At 52.2% G+C, this 23,291-nt stretch overlaps 1 protein-coding gene across 2 annotated transcripts; it reads right to left on the bottom strand.

Moving 5' to 3' along the window:
* Window positions 1–229: 229 nt before the first annotated feature.
* Window positions 230–19,317, bottom strand: TLX1 (T cell leukemia homeobox 1). 2 transcript variants are annotated; one of them, XM_021536235.4, is made up of 3 exons: window positions 16,596–19,317; window positions 14,751–14,952; window positions 230–11,469 (listed from the first exon to the last, which is right to left on the bottom strand). In XM_021536235.4, exons 1-3 carry the CDS (start codon window positions 17,062–17,064, stop codon window positions 11,247–11,249), a joined length of 894 nt encoding a protein of 297 aa, XP_021391910.1. In that variant the 5' UTR covers window positions 17,065–19,317; the 3' UTR covers window positions 230–11,246. The 2 variants fall into 2 exon arrangements, with proteins under 2 accessions (XP_021391910.1, XP_085438826.1); XM_085582700.1 differs by having other exon boundaries at window positions 14,751–14,988.
* Between the last annotated feature and the right edge of the window lie 3,974 nt (window positions 19,318–23,291).

Here is a 23,291-nt window from a genome sequence, read left to right on the forward strand (position 1 = left end):
AAGGCAATAACCCTTCTTGGTGGGTTTATATCAGGACATACTGCAGGATGTTTGCAATCACAGCTATTGCAGACACAAAGGATGTGAGAATTGATCTGATTTCTTCCTCCAGAAAAGATTTAAGATACATGGTAAGAAAACCTACTTCCACTGAAAGCTGTTGCTTTAACCTTGAAAAGACACAAAAGGCTCAATGAGTTTAGGATTTGACACAAAACAATTTGGGGTTAAAGTTGCAACTTTTAACATGCCAGAAGCCTTGTAGGGCTGGAATTTATGGATAGGTTGTCCATCACAGGACCCCTTTAGCCAAATATTGATATCCCTGTAGGACATTTGCTACAAGTCAAGAAGGAGGAGTCTGAAGCACAAACTAAGGGTCAAACATGTTATGCCTGGGAGATCCACTAGGTCAGATGAATAGTTAGAATTATCTGCTGTGGTCACAAAACATATTAATCTCTCAACCACATGAGTCACTGGAACATTTCATATCCCTACCTCCATTTCTGGATGACTTAGCCACCTGGGCAGACCTAGCAAAGCCTGGCTCCAAGCCATGTGGTTCTGGAAGATGAGACCTGCATACCAAAGCCAGTGCCCTAGCATAGACAAGAAACCCAGACTTTCTTGATTGTATCCCTGAACATTTCCTTGCAATGTTGCTGCCTGCTTTGATAGGGTGACTCGATCCTACTGCAGGAGTAATGTTCCCTGGACTTCTTTTGCAGGCACATGAGGGAGCTCCCATGAGCTGCAGCAGCCAGCAGAGCATCAGAGAGCCACTAGTCTTTGCACTAGTGTCCTGTAGAGGAGGTTGTCCTGCTGCTGGGAGCTGCTCAGCTCCATGATCCCATGGCCTGGTGCAGGATGTAGCTAGACAAAGACACCCTGCAGGCAGCACCTTCTCACCCATCCTCCTCACTCCCCACTTGGTAGTGCCCATCTCTTCCCTTGTATCAGCCAGAGGGGCTGATTTCCCCTGATAAAGATCATCTCTATAGCCTGTTTTGTGCCATGAACAGCCCAATTCTTTAACTGCTGAGCCCTCTCTCTTTCACCTCTCATTGTCTGTGCTGGTGGTATTTTTCTTCAAGAAATAAGGCTGGCTGCTCTACTGAGCTGCACTGTCCTTCTTCATCCTCCAACTGCACTGATAATTCATGAGAGACTACATTTTACCCTTACCTGAAGCAGCCAAATACACCTGTGAGGAGAAATTAGCTGCTTCAGTGGCACAGCTCAGTTGCTTAGGAGATTCCCAGTGCCTCCAGGAAAAAGAACTAAATGAGGCAGCTCACTCAGCAATTGTCCTCCCCAAGGAGCATGGCTCACTGCTCTGCTCCGCTGCAACCCCACCAGAACTGAGACTGTGCCAAGCAGGGCTCACCAGGGTTTTGTCCCACAGTGTTAATGATTTCTGCTCACTGTAGGAAACAAGGCACTATAGCAGGTTGGCTGTCCATCCACCTTCCCTCTTTCCTGCCAAAATCAAGCTGTTTCTGACTCTTCACAGCTTTTCTATTTTGTACATCAGCGAGCAGTCTCAGCATCACCCAAAATGTCTGGCCCAGCCATGGCTGGGGTAGGGGGTGGAAATGGAGTCTGGCTCCCTGCATGCTCACCTAGCCCCCAAAATAGCCCTTTTCTCCCCAGCACTGGCAGGTCTGGGTTGGTCAGAGAGAGAAGGGTCACCTGTGACGACCCATCCAGGACACCCATCACTCAAGTGCTGGCCAGTGTGAAATCCACCTTCAGATCCCCATCCCAGTCTGGCTGGGCCTGCCGTCAGCTCTGCTCTGCCCCAGGGAAATCCCACTTGGGGCCATGAGGAGAACACAGGCATGGAGAACAAAGGTCAGCCTGACCTAGAGGAGGGCCAAGAGAGTGACCAAGATTGGACCAAAGATGACAAAAGCTATTGGGCAAAGAAGAGACAGTTCACAGCTGGTAGACGATCCAGAGAATGTTTATCTCAAATTTCAACATATCTTTTTAGATAATTTTGGCCTCTGCCCTCTGGGCACAATTTCACTAGTAAATGCTCTGTGGAACAAATGCCAAGTGACGTTGAAACACAAATAATCCCTCCTCATAAAGAATTACTTTTCTGGTGAATACTGAGCTATAAATGCAGCTTTAAAGGCAATAACTTGTTAAACTGACACACACAAACACACACAAGCAGACCCCATTAAAGTCATTTGATGCAAGCCAGGAAAAAGTGCCTCTAAATCACATAATTATTTTAAGAGACAAAGACATTTGCTCAAACTGGTTCAAATCACCTTTGGGGAGGGAGGAGAGAAGGTTTGTGTCTGCACCATTAAGTGCTTTGAGTTCCTGCAGCTCACCCCAGACTCTTGTTTTAATAGCATTAAACATATGAATATGTGATAATAAAATACAGGTGGTTTATTGAGCTTTATTGACTTTGTTTGTCACAGAAATCATTGCTTCATTATTTATCTGCTTGAGTGTTTCACAGGTTTTTTATTTTTTCTTTTGATGAATGCAAGCAGCCTCTTGGCTGTCCGAGAGAGCTATTGCAGACACCTGTTTTGATCAAAGCTCATCCCTCTGCTTAAAAATCCCAGCTGCTTGTCCTCAGTACTTACTGCACTCCTAAGCCTGGAAGTAGAGGTGTGTAGCCAGGAGAGGGATGGAGCCAGACCCCTTCCTCCACACCTTGCTGGAGCTCAGAGAGTTGAGGGCCTCTTGGTGTGGCTGCAACCCCCCGCAGTGGCCCTGCCCACATCACACTCCCCATCCTGGCACTGCCCCGTGCACTCAAACATCCCAGAATTCACCCAGCCCATGAAATTTCAGCACATGGGAGATCCTATGGGAAGTCTCGCTTCCTAATCCCGGTGGGGAATACTAAATAGAGGGGAGTCCATCGCTTGAATTTCTCAGGGCTGGGGTTTTATTTTTTTAAGAAAAAAGCGTGTAGCTGTGGTGCTTAGGGACATGGTTAGCGGTGGACATGGTTAGCGGTGGACCTGGCACTGTTAGGTTAACAATTGGACTCCATGATCTGTGAAGTCTTTTCCAACCCACATTTTTCTGACTGTATGTCTGCTTCAGGGGCAGGCTGTGACTCCGAGGATGCGCTCGGGGCTGGGCTTGGCTACCCTTCATCCTCAGCACCCAGTGCTCCCAGTGAGCCATTCGCTGGCTTGCCTGGGGCTCAGCTGCCCGCGGTCGCTCCCTCCCTGTGCCCTGGGCCCGGCCTGTGGCCGGGGCGGCGGGGACGAGCCGGGCGCTCCCTGACCCCTAGATGGAGCTCGGTGCCCGCCGATCGCTCCCGGCCGGCCCCGGGGCGGGCAGGGACGTCCCCGCGGCTTCCCCCGCACGGCGCGGGGCGGGAGAGGGGCAGGGTGTGCAACCCAGTCCTGCTTGTCTCACTCCCCGTGGGTGCTGGCCTCTGGCCTGAGAGGTTGCCACCAGGACAGTGTTTCACGTCGTGCTGCTCTGGCCAGCTCTGTGGGTCACCGTTCACCAGGGTCGCCTGAAGGAGCAGTGCCATGCATTTTAGGAGAAATACTCATAGCTTTGACACCTGTGAGCACTTGTGATAAGGGTTGTCTTGTCCTAGACTCCATCCTATGGGGGAAACCAGACAGCCAAGCGTCCTTCTCCGTCTGCGGCAGGGAGGTTTGAGGTTCTTTGGGTCCCATCCAGGAAACACCCGTAGGGCTTTAAAATAAAGGCAAATTAAGGGAGGTTTCTGAGACTGAAGGGAGGGACAGGACACAAGGAAGCAAAAAAGGGCTGTGGGGTGAGTTCCATGCAAGGCAGCATCTCTAGAAGTGCCAAGCAATACTCACCCTGTCAACCCCACCCCATCTCTTGTGTGAGGGGATCTCCACTCCTCTTGTCCCACCAGAGCCAGTTTAGGCCAAGCCATTAGCAGCAGTTGGAGTTTTGTCCAGGAAAGGGAGTGAGGCTGGAGTAACCTCCTGCAATGCCATTTTTCGCAGGAAAGGGAGAGAAACCGGCTCCTGAGACGCAGATGTTCAGCAACAGGATATAGTTCCTCACTCCTCACTTCTTTTGGCAGTGCCTGTGGCCACAAGGTCCCTTAGGAAATCCTTTCTTCTGGATGACATTACACGTGTGTCTCTGCCTGTCTCTGCACTTTCCCTGCCACGGCTGTGGTGTGTTTCCCCAGGACTGGCACACACATGTGCACCCTGGGGTCCCAGCAGGGGATCTGCAATCCCTCTCCTGACTGCTACAGGTCTGGCTTCTGCCTGTGGTGTGTGAGATGGCCCTGCTCAGATCCTCGGATCTTCAAAGGACCAGGTCTGGAGGGAGATTGCATGGGGACAGAGGTGGGAACAACAACAGATGTCTGGTGCCTTGTTCCACAGGGAGCATACTGTGCTCTACATCCCACCTCCTGCCCCTGGATGCGGTGGTATGAGCCACAGCACAGGCAGGTTTCAGACCTGTCATAACAACTGATAAGGTTACAACATTTGTTATCACTCCACCCCAAAGTGAAAGCCAGACATTTTTAAACATTTCTGTGTGAATGGGGGGTGAGTGGGAAATGCCCCTGCCACAGCTCCCTCACTTGCCCCTGCCAGTGGCTAAGTAAGTGGACAGAGTGCCTGGGACACGTTCCTCTGTGGCTGCAGGTGTCCCTCCAAAGGCAGTGGAGCACAGCCCAACAGTGCTATAAATGCATATAAAACCTCCTGGAGCCTAATCCTGGAAGGAAGGAAATGCTCTGAACACAGCCCAACAGCTCCCGCCGTGCTCCACAACTGTGCTACCGAGGGATGCCATGGGACTGCCATTTCAGCAGCAGCCCCATGCTGTGACATCTCCAGGCCCTGCAAGACCCTCCAGTGCCTGCCACTGGTGCAGGGCCAGGCAAGTTGGGTATAGCCCCTGTGTGAGAACTGCCCTCCTCTGCCCAAGCCAGGCTCCTGCTGGACCAGGACCCCAAGGTGCTCCTCACTGCTCACCCTCAAACCCCACTGGCCTGCAGACTTGGTGCCTTTTCTCTGCAGTTCTCAAAAGAACACCCTTGTGATACACCATGGCTCCCCAGGACCTGCTGGCCTTTACCCTCTCCTCCCCCAGCCTGACCTCAGAGGACACCCCCACCTCTTCCCCAGGCTCTCCTGTGGAAACAGCCAGATCAGCTGGGAGAGGGAGAGCACACAGAGGCCTGGCCACAACTCAGTGCTCTTGTGATCACCTCCTCACCATGAGCCTGAGCAAGCCCATCCCCACCTGCACCTCTTTCTTCCCCTTTGTCACCTTACATGGGGAGATCTGGGCTCAAGCCCTATCTTTCTGCTGAAAGGCACATTTATGTCCAACACACCTGATAGCCCAGGCTTAGTCTAACCCCCACTGAGCACTGGCATCACAAACTAGACACATTCCAGATGGATGCCTAGAGAGGAAGAGTCTGGTGATCCCTGGCATGTGCCTAAAACCTCACAACAGCAAGTAAAAATAGCTAAACATAATGATTTTCCAAAAATTTCCTCTGGCTGAGACAGGGAAGACCCTGGAAAACAAAGCTTTTCTCCATGTTTTCATCTATCCCAGTCTTAGTACCACTTCCTAACTGTAGTTTAAAAAAGTATATATTGATTGATACTTTTTAATCACTGCTTTGTTATTTTGAGACAGTTGCAGTCTAGGAAAGACAGACAGTTAACCGCAGCGCTCAGACCAGCGGGTTCACATTCTTTACAGGCAACGAGAGAACGAGTTTTCCCAAGCTTTGCTCCCTCCTGCTCGAAAACCAGAGCATGAGCTCCTCAGTTCTGCGCATTTTATTTTTGTCTTGAAAGCAGAAAGGCAAAGAACGGCTGAGCTGAGGGTAAGTACTGAACTTCCAGCCCCAGGGAAGCACAGGGCAAGGGATTCCAGCTCTCTGCAACAGGGGATTGCACACGTTCAGCACACAGAGGTTTGGTGTGTGACCTGGACTTACAGGCCTGAAAGCTCTGAAAGCTGCTGAGGCCAGCCCTGTGCTTACCACAGCTAGCTGTAACCAAAAAAGAAAAAACAAACAAACAGAAAAAACCATAACAAAACAAAACAAAACAAAACAAAACAAAAACAAAACAAAACAAACTCACAAAAAAAAAAAAAAAAAAAAAAAACACTAAAGCAAACCCAAACAAAAACAGAAGGAAGGCAAAAATAATTTTCTATTTTTGGAAAAATCAAGATTATTCTGGTGCTGTCAGAAAAACAACCTGACATAACTCTTTGAATACAGTTTTATGTGTGACTGGAATAAATAGAATTAATTTAAAACTACCAGTAACAAAGAGTTTCTGATTAAGGGAAAGGAACAGGGGGAAAGACCTCTATCCTAATCTTGGATAAGTGCTGATCCATCAAATAAATTTCCTACTGTAACAGAGACAAAAACAATAATTTAAGGAATATCAAAACAATAATTTAAGGAATATCAAAATCACAGTTTGCTGTGTAAACAAAAGAGTTGAAAAAAACCAAACTGGTGTGATGTTGTGACTCCAACAGAAGTTTTTCCTGATAATCTATAGCTTTGTGTGTTTTTTTCTACCCTTAATATTTGTTAAAAAAACCCTACATTTTTCCCTCAAATTTTAGGTGTTCTCATTTAGAAAATTTTCAACCAGCATAATTTGATAACTCCACATGTTATTCCACAAACAGTTTTTAAACAAGTGGCCATCAAAGCTGACCGCTGCACAAAGAAATCAGTGTCACTCAGCCAGTCTGCTTCTGGCAAGGGAAAAAAAAACACTAATTCAAAAAGTTCCAGCTGTCCCAGAACCCCAGAGAGGAATGGCTTTTTACTGTAACCCAAACAGTTTTCAGCAAAGCCATTTTCAGTTTTCTCGGTAAGTTGGTTGGGGTTTTTTACCCCATGTAGCCCGAGTGCCTGTGAGCCGGCCTTGGCGGCGAGGAGGGGCTGGGCTCCTGCTGCCGCCGTGCTGAGGCAGCAGCCCCGGTTTTACTCTTTTTTTTTTAGTGTGCTTGTTAATCAGGAGCACATTCAAAAACACCAGTCAACAGTCTCAGTGAGATAATGAAAATAATCCTGCATATGGGTATTTGTGGGGTCAATGCCTCCTTTCATTATCAATTATACAAACCATATTAATATGAGGACATGTACACTCGCCTCAGTCTTTCTCCAGCGAATGCCACACACACGTGGCTCTCACTGCTGCTGCTGCTGCTGCTGCTGCAGAAATAAAAACTTAAAAGATATAATAAATGACCCGCAGATGGGGTAATGCAGCCCAAGAAAAGCTGCGTGTGGTACTCAGGTAGAAACTGGGGTGTGCATGTACTGCAGGGATCAAATGGGCTGGTCCGTGCCGAGCACAACTGCAGGCTCTGCTCAGGGTGGAAAGCTCCAGCAAAGACCCTTCAGCCTTTTCCTGGGCCATCCCTCAGCAGGGAAAAACCAACTGGTCCTTGTTTGGATGACTCATGTGCTCAACTAATTGGCTAAATGGGGGCCAGACCTCTGGTTCCCTCCTGCCCTCATAGTTTGCTGAGCTGGGACCAAACCCAGACAACCACAGCCCATCCCACAGGGCTTCGTCTCCTCCAGCTCCACACAGATGTTTAATACTCCGGTTGCTTGTGCAAAGGCAGTGTTTCCCCTCCTCCAGATTTCACCTTCAAAAGCTCAGCACATCCAGCCCAAATGAATGATAGCTCTGGATCTCTGGCAGTGTTGTGGGTGAGAGAGATGAGAACAACCACAGCATGGTCCCCTGTGACACCCTGAGCCTTCAGCTTCAGGCAGGACACAGACCAAAGTCACTCTGCCTTGGTCTGTATTTCCTAGATACAGGCAAACAGTAGAAAAACATTTCTCCCTGACTCCCATTTCATGTTTGGGATTTGCTTTATTTTGAGAGCGAAGGTAGGGAGAAATGACTTTCAAGGCATCTTAATGCAATTTTATTCCTGCTCCCAAATAAGTATAATACAAAAAATTAAATCAGCTTTCAATGTGATATGGATGGCCCCAGGATACAGCTGAGGTGATGTCAGTCTACAAAACATAACATTGTGTCATTATTTCATGTCATTACTTATTGATTTAATTCCATCATATTTCAGACAACTTTTATTGTCTAGGTACAAATCATCATATTAATAACTGGAAGCACATATGCAGATATCAAAAACACCTTCTGCCACTAAACCAATTTTTTTAAATGAATGCAAGAGAAATATTTTAAGAGAAAACTCCTCCAGAAGCAATTTTTCCAGGGACAAGAAAGGCCAGGCAACTGTTTTTCTGGTTACAATGTAACATATATTCTCATTTCATATTTAGATTCCTTTTTTATTTTTTATCATATTTTTTTTTAATTGAAAACAAGGTATCGCTAAATATTCTATCTAAACATATTCCCTTGAATGTGCATTATCATATCTTCAACTTCACTAGGGAGAATTTTGGATTATGAACTGAAAAAAGTGGGTACTATAAAATGGTTGTCTTAGAATTAAATTTACAATATAGATGTGTCATAATAATAAAATAGAAAACAGTTTTAATATCAAAGTGACTATTATTATTGTTATTGTTATTGTTATTATTATTATTATTTTGTGGTTGATGGTTTTTCCTATGCAGAAACCCTAAAAACAAAAATATACACTGAAACAAACAGTAAATCATTAAAGGTTTCTACACAGCCATGCCTCCTGGAGAAGTTTAACTTTGTAGACAAAGTTGGGTGCATATTAAATAATAAGCTTAATCAGAATTGAAAAATCTGACTGTAGAATGGAACATAATTCAAACAAAAGACTTCCCTGAAATTTACATTGGAAAAAATACAAATTATTTTATTTTAGTATTTTTCTGGCAGTAATCAACATCTTTTAAAGATATTTCCAAAAATGCATGTTCTCCAAGTTTCATATTTTCCCGTGTTTTGTACTTTTTTTTTTTTTTTTGGCTTCTTTTCTCTCCATTGCTGCAGATGTTTCTCTGTGCTCTCATACACATTGGACTGCAGAACGGGAAAATCCTGTAGCACCGTAAATTCTCAGCTCAGTCCTACAATATTAGATTTTGGATGAAGCAGGCTATTCCTATACTGCTTTAACAAGCCCCCCAGCAAGGTTGCACGAAGAGGACCCAGCCTCACAGAGCAGTGTCACCCTCCAGGTATCAGAGGCTTGGGATATTTTGGTGTAGATGTCCCACGTCAGGGGGTCCCTGCCACTGCTCGTGGCTGCCTGCCCTTTTCAGCCGTATCCTCCAGCATCCTTTACTCAGTAACTCCCAGTGCTGGAAGGAAACACCAGGCTGAAGCCAGCCATGGGGCTGGGAGTCTCCCCCAAGGAAGCTGATGAGAGTTTTCCCACCCGTTTGATTTTCCTCTGAGAAGGGCTTGCCAAGCTGGGGACAATGTCCTGCACCAAGGCGGAGTACAAATGGAAAACTGTCCCCAGAATAATCCCCTGCAAGATTGTCTCTAAAATGTACTCTCGCACATTTCTCTATACTCAAATACCCCTCTCCATACTCTCCATATTCAGTTTCAGACACAAATATCTGTAGATCTGCCTCAGTCCAGGTGAGACCTCATTCCAAGGTCTTATTCAATAAATTATTCCACATGAGTTTAAGGCTAAGCCCCTGCACAGTCCCTGCCACCCCCAGCAAGCCCCTCAGAAAGGCTTTGATTAAAGCCCACACTAAATGCACTGCCAGGTTGAAGCCTGAAAATGTTTATAGGACCAGGATTAAAACACATCCTATTGCATCCGGAGCTACCAAAGCCAAGTGAACCTGAGCAAAGTCAAATGGAAATGTTAACTCTATTTTTATTAAAAAAAAAAAAAAATAGCATAGGCTTCAGCAGTAGTTGTGATATGCTGTCTCCTCTTGGGGAACTAATAGACAGGGAACAGCAAGGCTTTAAATGATTTATTCAGTACCCTGGAGATTTTTTATTTTCTTTTTCATTTCCACATAAATTACACAAGCACTTTATAAAATGAATACACATAAAACACCTTGTAAGTGCATAACTTAAAAAAAACCAAAACAACAAAAAAGCGCAAACAAACGAATGCCTTTAAAAATCTCACTGAAAATAGGTTTTCTGGTTGTTTGTTTGTACTAACTGCTTAAATTGGCAGTGCTGTTTTAGATTATAAGTAACTGAAAAATATATACTGTTTATATATATATATAGCTATATATTCCTGGCATTTGCTAGAAGTGCTTTTTTAAATTTTATCTCATTCTCTTGGTACAATTAAAAGAACACCTAAGTTAAACAGCTGAGAGTGAAGTTGGTTTTTTTGTTATCAGGAACTGCCTTCTAATGGGAAACTGATAAAATAAAACATTGGACAACATTTTGCAAATTATATGGAAATATTCCACAGAAAGAAACTGCATTACCCCCACAAACTGCCACCCAGGTCTTCTCATTATTAAAATACTCGCTGATGGGCACAGAGTCCGTGGCAGCCAGGGACTGTTTGGGCTCTTCATACAATTGAGATATCATATTTACCGTCCTCAGGAGTCTGTCAGATCCTTCTCTTGTTCCCCCCAAGCAAGAAAAAATTAATGAAAAAGGGGAGGAGAGACAGCGAGGTGAGATCTGAAGGGTTCCCATCTGGCACAAGCAGAAATTGCTGCTGTTTCCTCCATTTGTTGCATCCCCGAACGTCTCCGGTGCGGACAACCCAAGAAGGCTCACAGCAGAGATGTGCTTCCCAGGGAGCCTTCTCCTTTTCCTTCAAGCCAACAGTTCAAAACATATCTATATATATCTATATATAGATATATATAGATATACATATATATATATGGTGCACTGCCGCCAGTAGAATCCTAGGAAGTTTTCCTCTCCCCCCGCTGGATGAACACCAGCGGCTGTGTCTGTCAGGGCTGGGCTTTTGTCTGGCAGCACGTCAGCAAGTTCAGGGTCGACAGTAGAGACTTTCAAGAGAACAAAGGGGTTGGGGGGAGGTGAGACAGCATTGCTGCTCCAGCAGCTCTATGGCTGGGGAGAGTTTTTGGGGTGGCTTTCCTTCTTTTTTTTCTTTGTGGAGGGCTTCCCCAGCTGGATACATAGGATGCACGTGGCCAGAGGATCAGGGTGTTCCAGCCCTCCTTGGGGAGAAACAGAGTTGCTACATGTCCCACCAAGGATGCCTCGTGTCCCCCTGAGGACAGCCCCGCCAGTAGAAGGTGTAGGTGCCACCAGTGGGTGCCAGACTTATTCACAAGCAGAGGCAACAGTGGTGACACTGGTGATCTTGGTGGAGTCATCAGACCACGGCTGGAGATTCTGAAGGGCGAAGAGAGAGGAGTTGTGGACACAGATGGGGTCGGCTTGGATGGGCTGGTTGATGGTTTTTTGGAAGGCTTCCTGCTGCAACTGCATGAGGATGCGGTTTGCTTGCTGCCGCTCGGCCTCCCGCTCCTCTGCTGTCTGCCTCCTAGGAGAGAGGGAGCCATTAGGGGGGCCTGGGGAAGCAAAGGAAGGCTGTCTCCAGAGAGATTAAGCAGTGCTGGGTGCTCATGATGTGGAAGGGCAGCGGTAGGAAAAGAGAGTGCTTTGCCATGGCGTGGTCCCACATCCCCTACACAAATGGCCAGTACATCCCATAAACAGGGGACTGGGTCTGTCTGTCTTACTGGCCTCGGCAAAACCTGCTCTGATCAAAGAGAGCAGCCCACAGTTCTGGACTACTCCCTGCCTACAGGAAAAAAACAGTCAGAGAAAAAAACACCCAAAGTGTCACACAACAGCATTGCAAAAGTTGCAATCCCCTGAAAACATGCTCTGGTCTGACAGCAAGAGCCAAGCACGCAAAGCCCTAGGACGAAGCATGGAGCAGGGTGGGGTGAGACTGTGACTTGGCAGTGCCACACAGCTGGGAGATGGGCAGTGTCACCCTGGACATCCCCTTCCAGTATCCAGGTTTGCCACATTGTCTGACACGCTGTGGTGACCAGCTGTTGAGACCTTGGATGAAGGCAAAAACTTTCCCATGGCAGGCAGCAAAATTTCAGCTAAACACTAGAAACACATTTTTTAGCAGTAACAAAAATCAAAGCACAGGATATATTATCTGGAAAGGGTGAATGACAGTGTTTTTCAAAACAGTTTGGACATGTGTCTGCCTGGTATGACACCAGCAGAGGTGATCCCCAAGGAGGGGGTGTTAGGGGGTCAGAAGGGGCTCTTCCCAGTGTTGGTTGGGCCCTGGCTCTGGACTGCCTAGGAGCAGAGAATGAGATAGGTAGAAATAGCCTGAATCATATCCACAATGGAAACCCCACTCCTGTTTGCTTGGATGACAGATCAGTCTAAAGTCTGCAGCTTGCACTCACCTCTACTTCACCTGGCACCTCTATTGATGCTGCTAGGAAAACCTGGGAGCAACTCACAGTGCTGGTCCCAGGATTATTCCCAAAGCATCCTCTCCCTCCATTATACCCCCAGGCTCAGCTGACATCCTCTCAGCAGCTTCAGTGGACCACTGACACAGGAAATGGCAGCTTTTTAATTTAGCAGCTCAGGGGGATGTGAGATGTCTCATCCCCTTTGGCCACGGGAATTGAAGTGGCAGCTCTGATCTCCACAGTGGCATCTCAGAGCACAGGGCAAGGGTTCCTGGCTCCCAGTGGGGAAGCAGGCTGGGACTTGGATGCCAGCAATGGGCCTCTGGGACCCAAGCCTCCAGACATGTGGCCAGTGCTCCCTCCTGAGAGCAGGTAGTTCAGGGCTCAGTCCCTGTTCGAATCACTGTGTCAACATCTCACATCAGACATCCTGGGAAGAGCAGGCTCAGAGCTGCACCTGCCTGGGGAGCAGTTCAGTCTCTGCCTCAATGAATATTTAATGACTCCCTGCACAACAAGGAGGTGCTCCAGGAGGAGGGAGGAAGCCCCAAGTCCAGTGATCAGGAGTACCATGGCTGTGAGCACCTTGCTCCCAAGTATCTCCCTGCTGCAAGCTGGTCCAGTCATGGATTCTCACCAGAATGGGATTTCCAGGTTCATATCTGCCTGGAAAGAGCTGTGTCTAAAGCAAGAGCCCAAATCTAAGGAGGGGGTCACCTCCCTCCAGCAAACAACAAGACAAGGGGCAGGGGCATGACTCTTCCCCCCAGCTTGTATTCAATCATGTAAACAGCTCAGAGGGTTTATAGTGACTCTATTTTCTTGGATACTTCCCACTACCTCATTCAGGCCGAGCCTACAGAGGCTCCTTCCAGCTCCCAGTGCTCCAGGAACCACTCAGAGCCCACTGCAGGGTCCTGTGGCATGAAGTTGGGTGTGCAATCAGCCAGGGGCACCCACTTCTCCATCGCAACACCTGGCAGGCACAGATGCATACAAGCAGAGCTTACATGCCTGTGTCCCTCTGGCTCAGGCCAGAGATTCTCCCATGTCTAATATTACAGCTGAGGTCTGACTGCAGCCTCTCCCTTAGGCAGAAGCAGGATTTAGTTTCTCTTTACCCAGCTATTTTTTGTAAAACACTTGAATACGTTTGTATCCTCTGCACCTCTGCCAGAAGAGGCTGAATTTAGCCAACAGACGCAAAGAGTATTGACAGATGGATTTGCCTCACTTCCTTAGGAAACCTGGTAAGAAGACACAGCTGACCCCATTTTGCAGGACTGTTTCTCCTCCAGGATTCTTTTTCTGGCCAACAGAGATCACTCCAGCTAGAGACTTCCTAATAGCTGGAGAGTTGGGCTACCATGGATTCTCTAGGGAAGAACTCACTGGGGTTGAGGATTCACATCCTCCCTTGGTTTCAAGCTCCTTGAGACCCATTTCTTACTCAACCCCAGCAAACTCAGACAATCGCTGTCCTGTTAACCCTTGGGAAGACTCTGGGGAAGTCCTTCCCCCCCATTCTGAAGAAGCTGCCTACATGCCTGCCCTCCAGCACCCAGTGCTCAGCACCCAGCCCAGGGCAGGAGATGTTCTCAGGGCTGGGGTGTCTCCCTCGGGACCATCCCGGGAACGTGCAGCTTGGGAGGGGCAGGGTCACTGCGACGGAGCCCTGGAGGCTCCCTGTGAACCCAGCCTTCTCTTCCTCTACGGCTTTACCGGCACGCCCGACGGCAGAACAAAAAGAAAGCGTTTGGGCAAAGAGGCGCTGCGAGCCCCGCGGGGACGAAAATCCGCGCTGTGCAAAGCCCGGTACTCCGACAGCCCCAGGCCGGGGGCTCCCACACGCCGCTGCCGCGGACAGGGGCGGGAGAGCCTCCGCAGCCTCTGGTGACACTGATTGCACCCCCTGCACACGCGTGTGCCCACACACGTTCATCCCCGTGGCATACCCGCACACGTTTTTGCACGCGGGTCCGGTGTGCTCACACCAGGTAATACACGGCCCGCACCACACCACACTCGCGGGGCTGTGCTTTGCACTCACACCCCCGTACACACTCACACGCACACACACGCACATACTGTGTGCGGGTACACACGGGCATGCGTGGCCTTCACACTGACCGTGCAGTTACACGTGTGTCCTGCTTGCACACACGCTCACAGGTGTGCACACACCGCATGCACGCACACACACACACCGCTGTGCATGCACACGCACGTGTACACACACAGTCACATTCACACGCACACGGGGCTTGCACACCTCTGCGCTGCCATCAATGCTCCTGGCAGAGCTGCTGGCAGCAAGGTCCGTCCCCTCGGACTGCCCCACCCCGGTCCGCCGAGACCCGCGGTCTCTCACCTCCACTTGGTGCGCCGGTTCTGGAACCAGGTTTTTACTTGAGCGTCCGTCATCTTGAGGGCCTTGGCCAGGGCAGCGCGCTCGGCCGAGGCCAAGTATTTCTGCCGATGGAAGCGCTTCTCCAGCTCGCAAATCTGCAGGCGGGTGAAGGAGGTGCGCGGCTTCTTCTTCTTGGGGGGCGTGCGGTTCTGGTAGGGGTGACCTATACGGCGTGTTACAGTGAAGGGTGAGAGGGCCACTGGGGGGGACACGGGAGGAGGGGGGATGAGAGGCAAAGAAGCAAGCAGCGACACATCAGCAGAGGGGCTCCGGCTCCCGGCCGCTGGGCTGGGGACCACCCCCCCACCGCTCCGAAGCCGCGGCTTCCCCGCTGGCACCCACGGACGAGCTGCAAAACCGCGGCGGCGGCGGCCCGCGTACCGGGAAGGCCCGGCGGCCTTTCCTCGGTGCTGCGGGCACCCGCCGGGCACCGCTCGGCTCCGGCGAAGGGACGATGGCCGCTTGCTCAGCCAAGTGCCCGCCGGGGAACTGGGGGTCTGTAGCCGGTCCTGGCGCCGGGCCGGGGCTCCGCGCCCCGTGCCAGGCGGGTTCGGGATAATTTCGTTCAGGCGTGGCGGTAAATTCCTCGCCCCCGGCCCCAGTACACCGTAAGTTCAGTCCCGGACTGAAAACCGGAGTTGAGATTTATTGTTCTGTTTGTTTGGGTTTTTTTTGTTTTGTTTTGTTTTGTTTTAAATATATATGATTTTTTCTGGGTTTGTTGGTTTGGTGTTTTTTTTTTTTTTTCTTCCCCAACCCCACAAAAAAAAAAAAAAAAAGAAAAAAAGAAAAAAAAAAAAAGAAAATTCACATTGTGTCTAAGCCAGGAACAAATTGAGCAAAATTCGGTCAGGTGCTTGCCAAGGGAAGAGCCCATTCGTCCACCCGCGGCCGTGCCCGAACCCAGCGCCATCGGCTCGAAATTAAAGGGGAACTTTCAAAAATCGGGCCTCGGTTTCCGCCCTCGGTGAGCGGCGCTAAATTTTCCCCGTTGTAATTTCGTTCCTTTTGTTTGTTTGCGTCTTTTTTATTTATTTCTTTTCGAGTTTTTGCTCCGTTAGTGCCGAAAGACGAGCCCAGCTACACCTGGAAACAGTGGCGAGGCCGGGAATCGGCTCTAGCCCGAGCCCCGCTCTGCAAAAGGTCCCTTTTGATGGGGAAAAAGGCTGAGCCGAAACTCGCAGCCGGAGAAAGCCAGCCCGGTTAAGGGAAGGCAACGGGACGGCCTTCCCGGGCAGGCCGGGGCCGGGGCTGCCTGTCTGCCTTCCCGCCCGCCGGGCCGTGCTTCCCAAACAACTCTCGGTTTTGAAGGAAAGTTTCCCCGGGTGTAGGCTCGGGCGGCAGAGATTGGGCAGCCGTGCCCAGGGCTCGCGGGAGGTCGTGTGCGGAGCTTACCATCCCTTTTCCTCTTTGCTCGCCTTTGCCGACCCATATCGCGGGAAAAAAAATGTAAAAAACTACAGCAAACTGATAACTAAATAAATAAAAAGGAACTAAAACAATAACAAAAACCCCATATATACAATCACTCAAACCAACCAAAGTATCAAAACAAACAAACAAATGGAAACACAACTCATTTAAGGGGGACTGGATACGCCTCATTTCCCACCCCGTCTTGCTTCTGGCCTGCTACCGGACCAACTTCTCAGGACTATCGCGGCTGCTTGCTCCACCCGGCCGGAGAGATCCCCGGCTGGATCCTGCCCCCGTGGGCACCGGTTGTCGTGCCGAGGCCGGGCGGCGGGGGAGGAAGCGGGGCGGCAGGAGCAGAGGCAGAAGGGGGGTCCCGGTGGCACAACTCACCTGTGAACCTGTCTTTTGTGTATCGCCTGTTGCTCTCCATCCAGGGAAAGGTGAGCCCCGTGAGGCTGTTCATGCCGTTCACTGCCGGCACGGCGGCGGAGAGGGGCTGGTGGACGCCGCCGGCCACGGGACGATGGGCCGGGACGCGGATCACCCCGCCGGCCGAGCTCAAGGTGTTGCCGTTCATGCTCACCGCCATGTTCACGTTGTAGGAGCCGGGCAGGCCGCCCATGCTGCAGGAGGTGCCGCTGTAGGCGCCGGCCGCGCCGCCGCTCGCCCCGTAGCCACCCGTGACCGTGTTATAGGCGCTGCCCACGATGCAGCCCAGCCCGTAGTCCGCCGAGTCCTGCAGCCGCGGGTGCGACACCATGCAGCTGCCCGGCTCCGACGTGTTGAGGATCTGGTCGATGCCGAAGCTGATGGGCTCGGCTTGCCCTTGGTGCAGATGGTGAGCCCCGAGGTGCTCCATGCCGCTGCTCGGGCACCGGGGCCGGACCTCCGCCCCGGGCAGGGCAGCGCAGCCCCGCACCGCCCCGAAACCGGCAACGGGGCCGCGCAGAGCCGGGGAACGCCGGCTACGCGCTCAGTCCCATAGCACGACGGCAGAGCACCCCAAGAAACGGCAGCAGAGCCACGCAAGGCCAGGACACGGCAGCCACACGCTCAGCACGAAGACACAGCAGCACAGCCATGCGCAGCCCAGGTACAAGAGTGAAACACCCCCTCGGGCCGGGACGCGACAGCCGTGCCCAGCGCGGCGCAGGACACAGACACTGGAGGCACAACCGCGCCAAACACGCCCGACAGCTTCCAGGAGCGGAGATGCGACACCCCAGCCACGCACACTGGCTCCGCTCCGATGAGACCCAGCACCCTCGGGTACCAAGACACGTCAGGAGCCTCTCACCCAGGACACACAGACGTACGCGCGGACACACAAACACACAAGGGTGCCCCGGGGACCCCTCGCCGCGGCGGGCGGTGGGGAGCCGGGAGCCCCGCGGAGCGGAGCGCGGCGGATTGTGAGTGCGATCGCCCGCCGCCCCGCTTGCCCATCAATCACCCTACCCAGGGCCTACTGCTGCAGGCCCTCACTCTCCATTGGTTGGATGCTGAGAGCAGCCCAGTGAATGACAGCAGAGAAGAGCACACAAGAGGAGTTGCTTCTTCCCCAGCCCCCTCTCGCACCCCCACCCCACCAAAAAAAAAAAAAAAAAAAAAAAAAAAAAAAATCACCGCCCTTCTTGGCCTTATAAAGTGAGCCCTGGGTGAGCGCAGGGCACTGGGGGGTGGAATAGTAGCTGATACTGGGCAGCAGAGCGGGGTCGTTTGGTCTCGGAGTTTGTGGCCGTGGACTGCTGGGAAGGGGGATCTTGGCTGCCAGGCCCCCGTAGGAGAATCAAGCCTAGGCTGCGATATCCAAGGGCTGCCGCTGATCCCGAGCGAGGGCTGAAGCCGGAGAATCCCCTTCTGTGGGGTCCTAAACCCGCCGTGCCCCTTTGTTCCTGAAGGGTGTTCTCAATTTCAAAAGTCAGCACTTTTCAAAAAGCCGCGGAGGAGGCGGCTCTCCCACCACAAGACTCCAGAGCAGGACACGGGGACGTTGAGAAGGGCACCCCACAAGTGCCCGGACCCATGGAAGTGGTGTGATCGGAGAAGGCGAGGGGCTCCTGAAGCACAGGGAACCGCGGCGGGGCTCATTTCCCCGGGGCCATGGCAGGCCCCAGCTGCGCCCCGCGGGCAGCGGACTCCGCTGACGGGGCACTCGCCACTGCTGGCCCCACCGTCTGCTGCCGCCGTCCCCTCCCGCTCCTGTCCGCGGGGAGATGAGCGTTCCCGTTTAAAAAAAAAAAAATTAAAAGATACTAAATTATTTTTAAAGTGTAAAACAACACGAAAATGAAAGACGTTATTGCAATTTCTGTAAAACTTTTTGTGGCCCTGGCCCGTCGGTGCCTGCTCCGCCCAGCCGGGCCGGGGGCAGAGCCGCCGATGGGAGCGGGCGCTGCCGGCTCCTTGAGCCCGGCCTCCCGCTGCTGCCGACCGGCGCTGCACTGCGCGACCCCGCGCTCCCGGCCGCAGCGTCCGGGCTTTGCCCGGCGCTCTGCCGGCCGTATTCCTCCCGCTACGGGCTGGGACCGGCCCTCCAGGCCCCCTCCTCCCTGGCTGGGGCAAAGGCTGCCCTTCACGTCTTCAGCGTGCTCGTGGTTTAGTGCCCACAAGGGACCGTGGGGACCCCACAGGGCAGCCTGCTCTGGGATATCCCCCATACAAAACAAATGGTGCAGGCATGGAAAATCGTGCCTGTGCACTCAGGTACACCTCCTCATTTACAGCAGCTATATCATCCCATCCTCATCCTCACACTCCCAGCGTTGCACACAAACACACTCATGAGCTCACAGGCACCCATGCTCCCAGTCCCACACATTCTTTTGCACACACACTTATGTTTGTGCACTTACTCAAACATCCCACACACTCACAGTTACAACGCCCTTGCACACACGCAGCTTCTGACACACGTTCTCATTCACACCTTCACAACTCTATCTCCCATAATAGGCAGTAACACACCCCAGTTCCTGTGCATTCAGACACCCCCAGACACGCACACAGCAGTCCTTGTGGGCTCCTGCCACCCTCACCCAAGCCACAGCCTTGCTGTGGTACCCCAAGACCTGTCACTATCACCACACTCAGCACCACAGCCGCACACGGGAAGGCTGTGGAGACAGTGGGCGGCAGCAGCAACCCACAGCCGTCCCTCGGCCCGTGCCCGGCCGGTGCCCAGCCAGCCTGCCCCCACCACCACCCAGCCCTGCCTGCCCGCTGGGGTCGGATTTCCCCCCCTCCCAGTACCTGCCTCAGTTCTTGACTTCTGAACTCTTCAGGGAACTCGCTGGCGCCAGCTCCATCAACCAAAGTCCTTGTGGTTAGGAGGAGCTGGGAGAGGAGGGAGGGAGTGAGGGCTGGGGCCAGCCGGGGCCAGGAGGCTGCCCTCGGGCAGGGGGCCTTCTTGTCCCACAGGACTGCAGCTGCCCTTCTCCTTCTTTAGGATATTCCTGAGCTTCTTCTCCTGCCCCTTGTCACACAGGAGATGTGGGGCAGTGCTTGCTCATCTGCCCTGAGCACGTCAGGTTGTCTCCACAGGGAAGCAATAAAAATGCCATACCAGTCCTGTATAGTGCCACAAAGTCCCCTGCCAGTGAGCTCTGACATCCAGAGGGATGCAGATCTGATGCCAAATCCTGAGACCCAGGAGATGCCCCCTCTCCAGTAAATAACACAGCTTCCTGATGCCACTTGCACATCCCAAAGGCCCTAGTTGATGCCAGGAAAAGCATTGGCCTCCCCTGTGCCAGGGATCCCCCAGGCTGAGCAGATGCCAAAGGCCCCAGAGGGACTGGCCTCAAGAAATCACAAGGTCACCACCAGTGATCCAGTCTGGCTAGTGAGGGTCACAGCCCTCAGCTGCTGAGCCCAAGGTAGAGGCTTTGGGGTAATAAAATTTGCCAGGAGACAGATAACAGGTAAGTCAGAATTCCTTCTGTCCAGCACCCAGTGAGGATAAAGGAGAAGAGCAGGCAGGGCTAGATCCTGACAGGGATTCAAAATTTCTGGAAATCAATGGGAATTGTTGATGAGTTTGAGGATTATATGAAGCCCTAGGATTTATTCTCTGCACAAGCCAGACTTCACTTGCATCCTTGAGAGAGCCACACAGCTCCTGGCATTGGAAGTGTGGGCACTGCACATCTAAGCTCCAGGACAACACCCAGTTGAGATGTTCCATTTCAAATTGCTCCTGGCCTCAGTTTCCCCTTAGACTCTCCAGGGCTGTGGCTTTAGCAGTACTGTAGAGCACAAGGCTCTGGAAATGTCCTGTCAATTAATATACAGGTTTTGCCTCCCTAATTCTGCGGCTGAAGAGGCTGTGCTGCAAGCTCACACACTAAGACATGTCAGGGTCAGTCTTGATTTCAGGTTCACATCCCAACAGGAGAGTCTACAAGGAGCAGCACCCACTTTGGGATGCATCCAATGAGCCCACAAATGGATATCTGGGATGAGGGCCAGAGGCACCCCAGCCCAGCTGTCTCTGTCTGGATCTGCAGTCAGTATGCTTCCATTTGCTGAGGGCTGGATTTGTCACTCTTTGCTAGGACTTTAAATGCCAGGCCCTGCAAAAAATAATTCGGATATCACACTTCAGGCAGAGCCCAGGGAGACAGACATTCCCAGATGTTTGCCCAAACTGCTGCTTTAGTTCTTAGTTCTTCTGTACAGAGAAATCCTATTTTGTGGAAAACACCAATAAGGTGGGTCAGACCTCCTTGGAGGTAGACAAAAGCCTCCAATGTAGGAGCTGACATATGCACTAAGTTGCTGCAAAATTCATACATTAAGGAAGCCCAGTGTCCTTGGTTTCCACTTCTCCAGACCATCTCACCTCCTTCAGGTATCCACAGCCACTATCCATATTCCTGCAAGCCTTGAAACTTTTGTCCCACTTCATCTACCCCAAACAGCTCTGGGACAAGTTAATTTCCAAACTGTTGTTTTAATCCTGTCTCAGATGAGGATTGAGGGCCCAGTTTATTCATGCTAAGAAATAACAATTGAGATGAGGGTTCTTCCTAATGGATAAGTCTCTCCCTCCCCACGAAGTGCCCAGGGATCCTTTCTCAGGTTCTCTCATTGATCGTGTGCATCTGCCTCCTGCTAGCAGAGAGAAGCAGCCCAGCCAGGGCCTGACCTCCACCCTCCACTCCCCTTTTCTTCTGGCTTGCCGGCTTGCCGGGGCTCCTCTTGGCCCCTGAGCTCCTTTGCAGCTCGGGGCTCCCGGGAGTTTGGCATCGCAAGCTGCCTCTCTGCCTCGCAGCTGCTGGCCGGGACACCGCTGCGAAATACAAGCCCTCCTGAGGGGACCGGGGACAAAAGTGGTGTGTCTGGGACCTTGGCAAGATCCCAGCAAAGCCCATAGGGCTCGGTCCGAAAACTGCACTTCCAGCAGTGCTTTCCAGAACCTATAAAATCCTCTATATTGCTGAAAGGAGAGTGAGAGAGATCACGGGCAGGTGCGAGGTGACAAACACCCCCCAGCAGAAGGGTGCACCCCGACTCCATTCCTCCCTCGCTTCATTGCGCCGGGGCCTCCCCAGCTCGGGTATTATCCAGCTTTCCGCACGTCCATCTCTTCCCGCAGCTCTTTCTCTCCCGTCGCGGCCCCTGTGAAATGCATTAAGGCGAAGGCTCCGGTGCGGGCTCGGGCTGCGCACGGGGGCTGGCGGGAGAGCTCCGGGGCCAAGACGGCCCCGCCGGGCGTCCCTCGCCTCTCCCTGGAGCGGAAGGCGCGGTCTCCGCTGCCGTCGGGGCTCTATCCCTCAGCACTGCCGCCCGCACTAAGTTATACCCCAAGTGTCGCGACAGACGCCCATAGCGAAGCAGGACGACCCCCGCACCAACCAGCCGGGTTCCCGCGGGTGCGCCGGCTTCCCAACGGGAAATCTCGTTTTCCGCAGCTCCCACCGTGCCCGAGCCCGCACGGACGGCGGCGCCTTTTCCCGGGCTCACGGTCCGCGGGAAGGGCGGCCTGTGCTTCCAGAGCCTTAAAAGCAATTAACACCATTTGGGGAATTTTTAATTGCTCTATAAAGCACGCTGTAAATAATTACTCCCAGCTCTGTTGATCCCTCGAATACGCACTGACAGTTGTAATTTATGGCTTTGGAAACGTGGTCCGGTGCATTCAGCATAACTCCTTATTACAGTAATGACTTAGCGCCGCTGCACTTAATGAGTATAAAGTGCCCGGCGCAGCGGGAGCCGCAGCATAGCACGAACTTCGCCCGCAACGATATTTCTCCCCTTTATGGTTACAAACGACCGAGGGGCTACGAGTTAATACGGCGGGGAATGAGCGGCGGGGCCGGCTCCCCGCTCTGTCAACGACATCTCCCGGGGCAGTAGTTTTCTACCAAAAATAAGTATTTAGAGCGGTCTGCCCCTTCATCCTCGTGTAGCCCCTGGCTTCTTAAAGAAAAAGGGTTCAGCAGCGGGAAGTGCAAGGTCGCGACTCATCGCACCCGTGGGCGCAAGCAGGAGGGACCCGCACCTTCCCTCTGCCGCCCGCCTCTCGCTGCCCCGGGACTGACCAGCTCCACGCAACAGGCCGGGGGTCTCTCGTCCTTGCGGGTCCTCCCCAGGCGGAGGTACCAGCGGTGGGGAGGAAATGGGGTGGTGGCCGATGGGACCCGCCGTGCCCGGCGGCGCTCCATGAATATTCAGTGTCGCCGGTTGCCGGAGGAGCATCTGCCAATAAATTATTGGTCCTGCGGCACCAGCCCCTCTCTTCACCGTGTAGAAATGCGTGTAATCCCATTAGCCCCGTCCCCTTGGCCACCCGCCCCGCACCAGCCCCTCTGTAATGAACGGCGTCTGGCCGCCACCCCCGAGGGCATCGACGGCAGTGGGGGACACCGGGGGCTCTGCCCCGTTATTAACTCACAGTTTAATTACACTCTCCGTGGCAGCAAGGGAGCAGACGTGGGCTTGTCACCCGCGTCCCTCCGCCGCCTCCCCCTGGGTCTTCCCCGCTCCGAGGAACTCTGACCACGGCGACAGCCAGGCCCTCCGCGACATAGAGGACGGCAACCGGGATATGGCCCGATCGTGCGGGCGCCCCTCACCCAC

Source organism: Lonchura striata, chromosome 6 (assembly GCF_050655825.1).
Source record: "Lonchura striata isolate lonStrDom1 chromosome 6, ASM5065582v1, whole genome shotgun sequence".
Lineage (NCBI taxonomy): Eukaryota > Metazoa > Chordata > Aves > Passeriformes > Estrildidae > Lonchura > Lonchura striata.

Coding starts and splice junctions, on each gene's coding strand:
- TLX1 (XM_085582700.1), bottom strand. CDS start 17,064: ATGGAGCACCTCGGGGCTCACCATCTGCACCAAGGGCAAGCCGAGCCC. Junction 14,989..16,595: donor CACAAAAGACAGGTTCACAG/GTGAGTTGTGCC, acceptor TGTCCCCCCCAG/TGGCCCTCTCACCCTTCACT. Junction 11,470..14,750: donor AACCGGCGCACCAAGTGGAG/GTGAGAGACCGC, acceptor CCTCTCTCCTAG/GAGGCAGACAGCAGAGGAGC.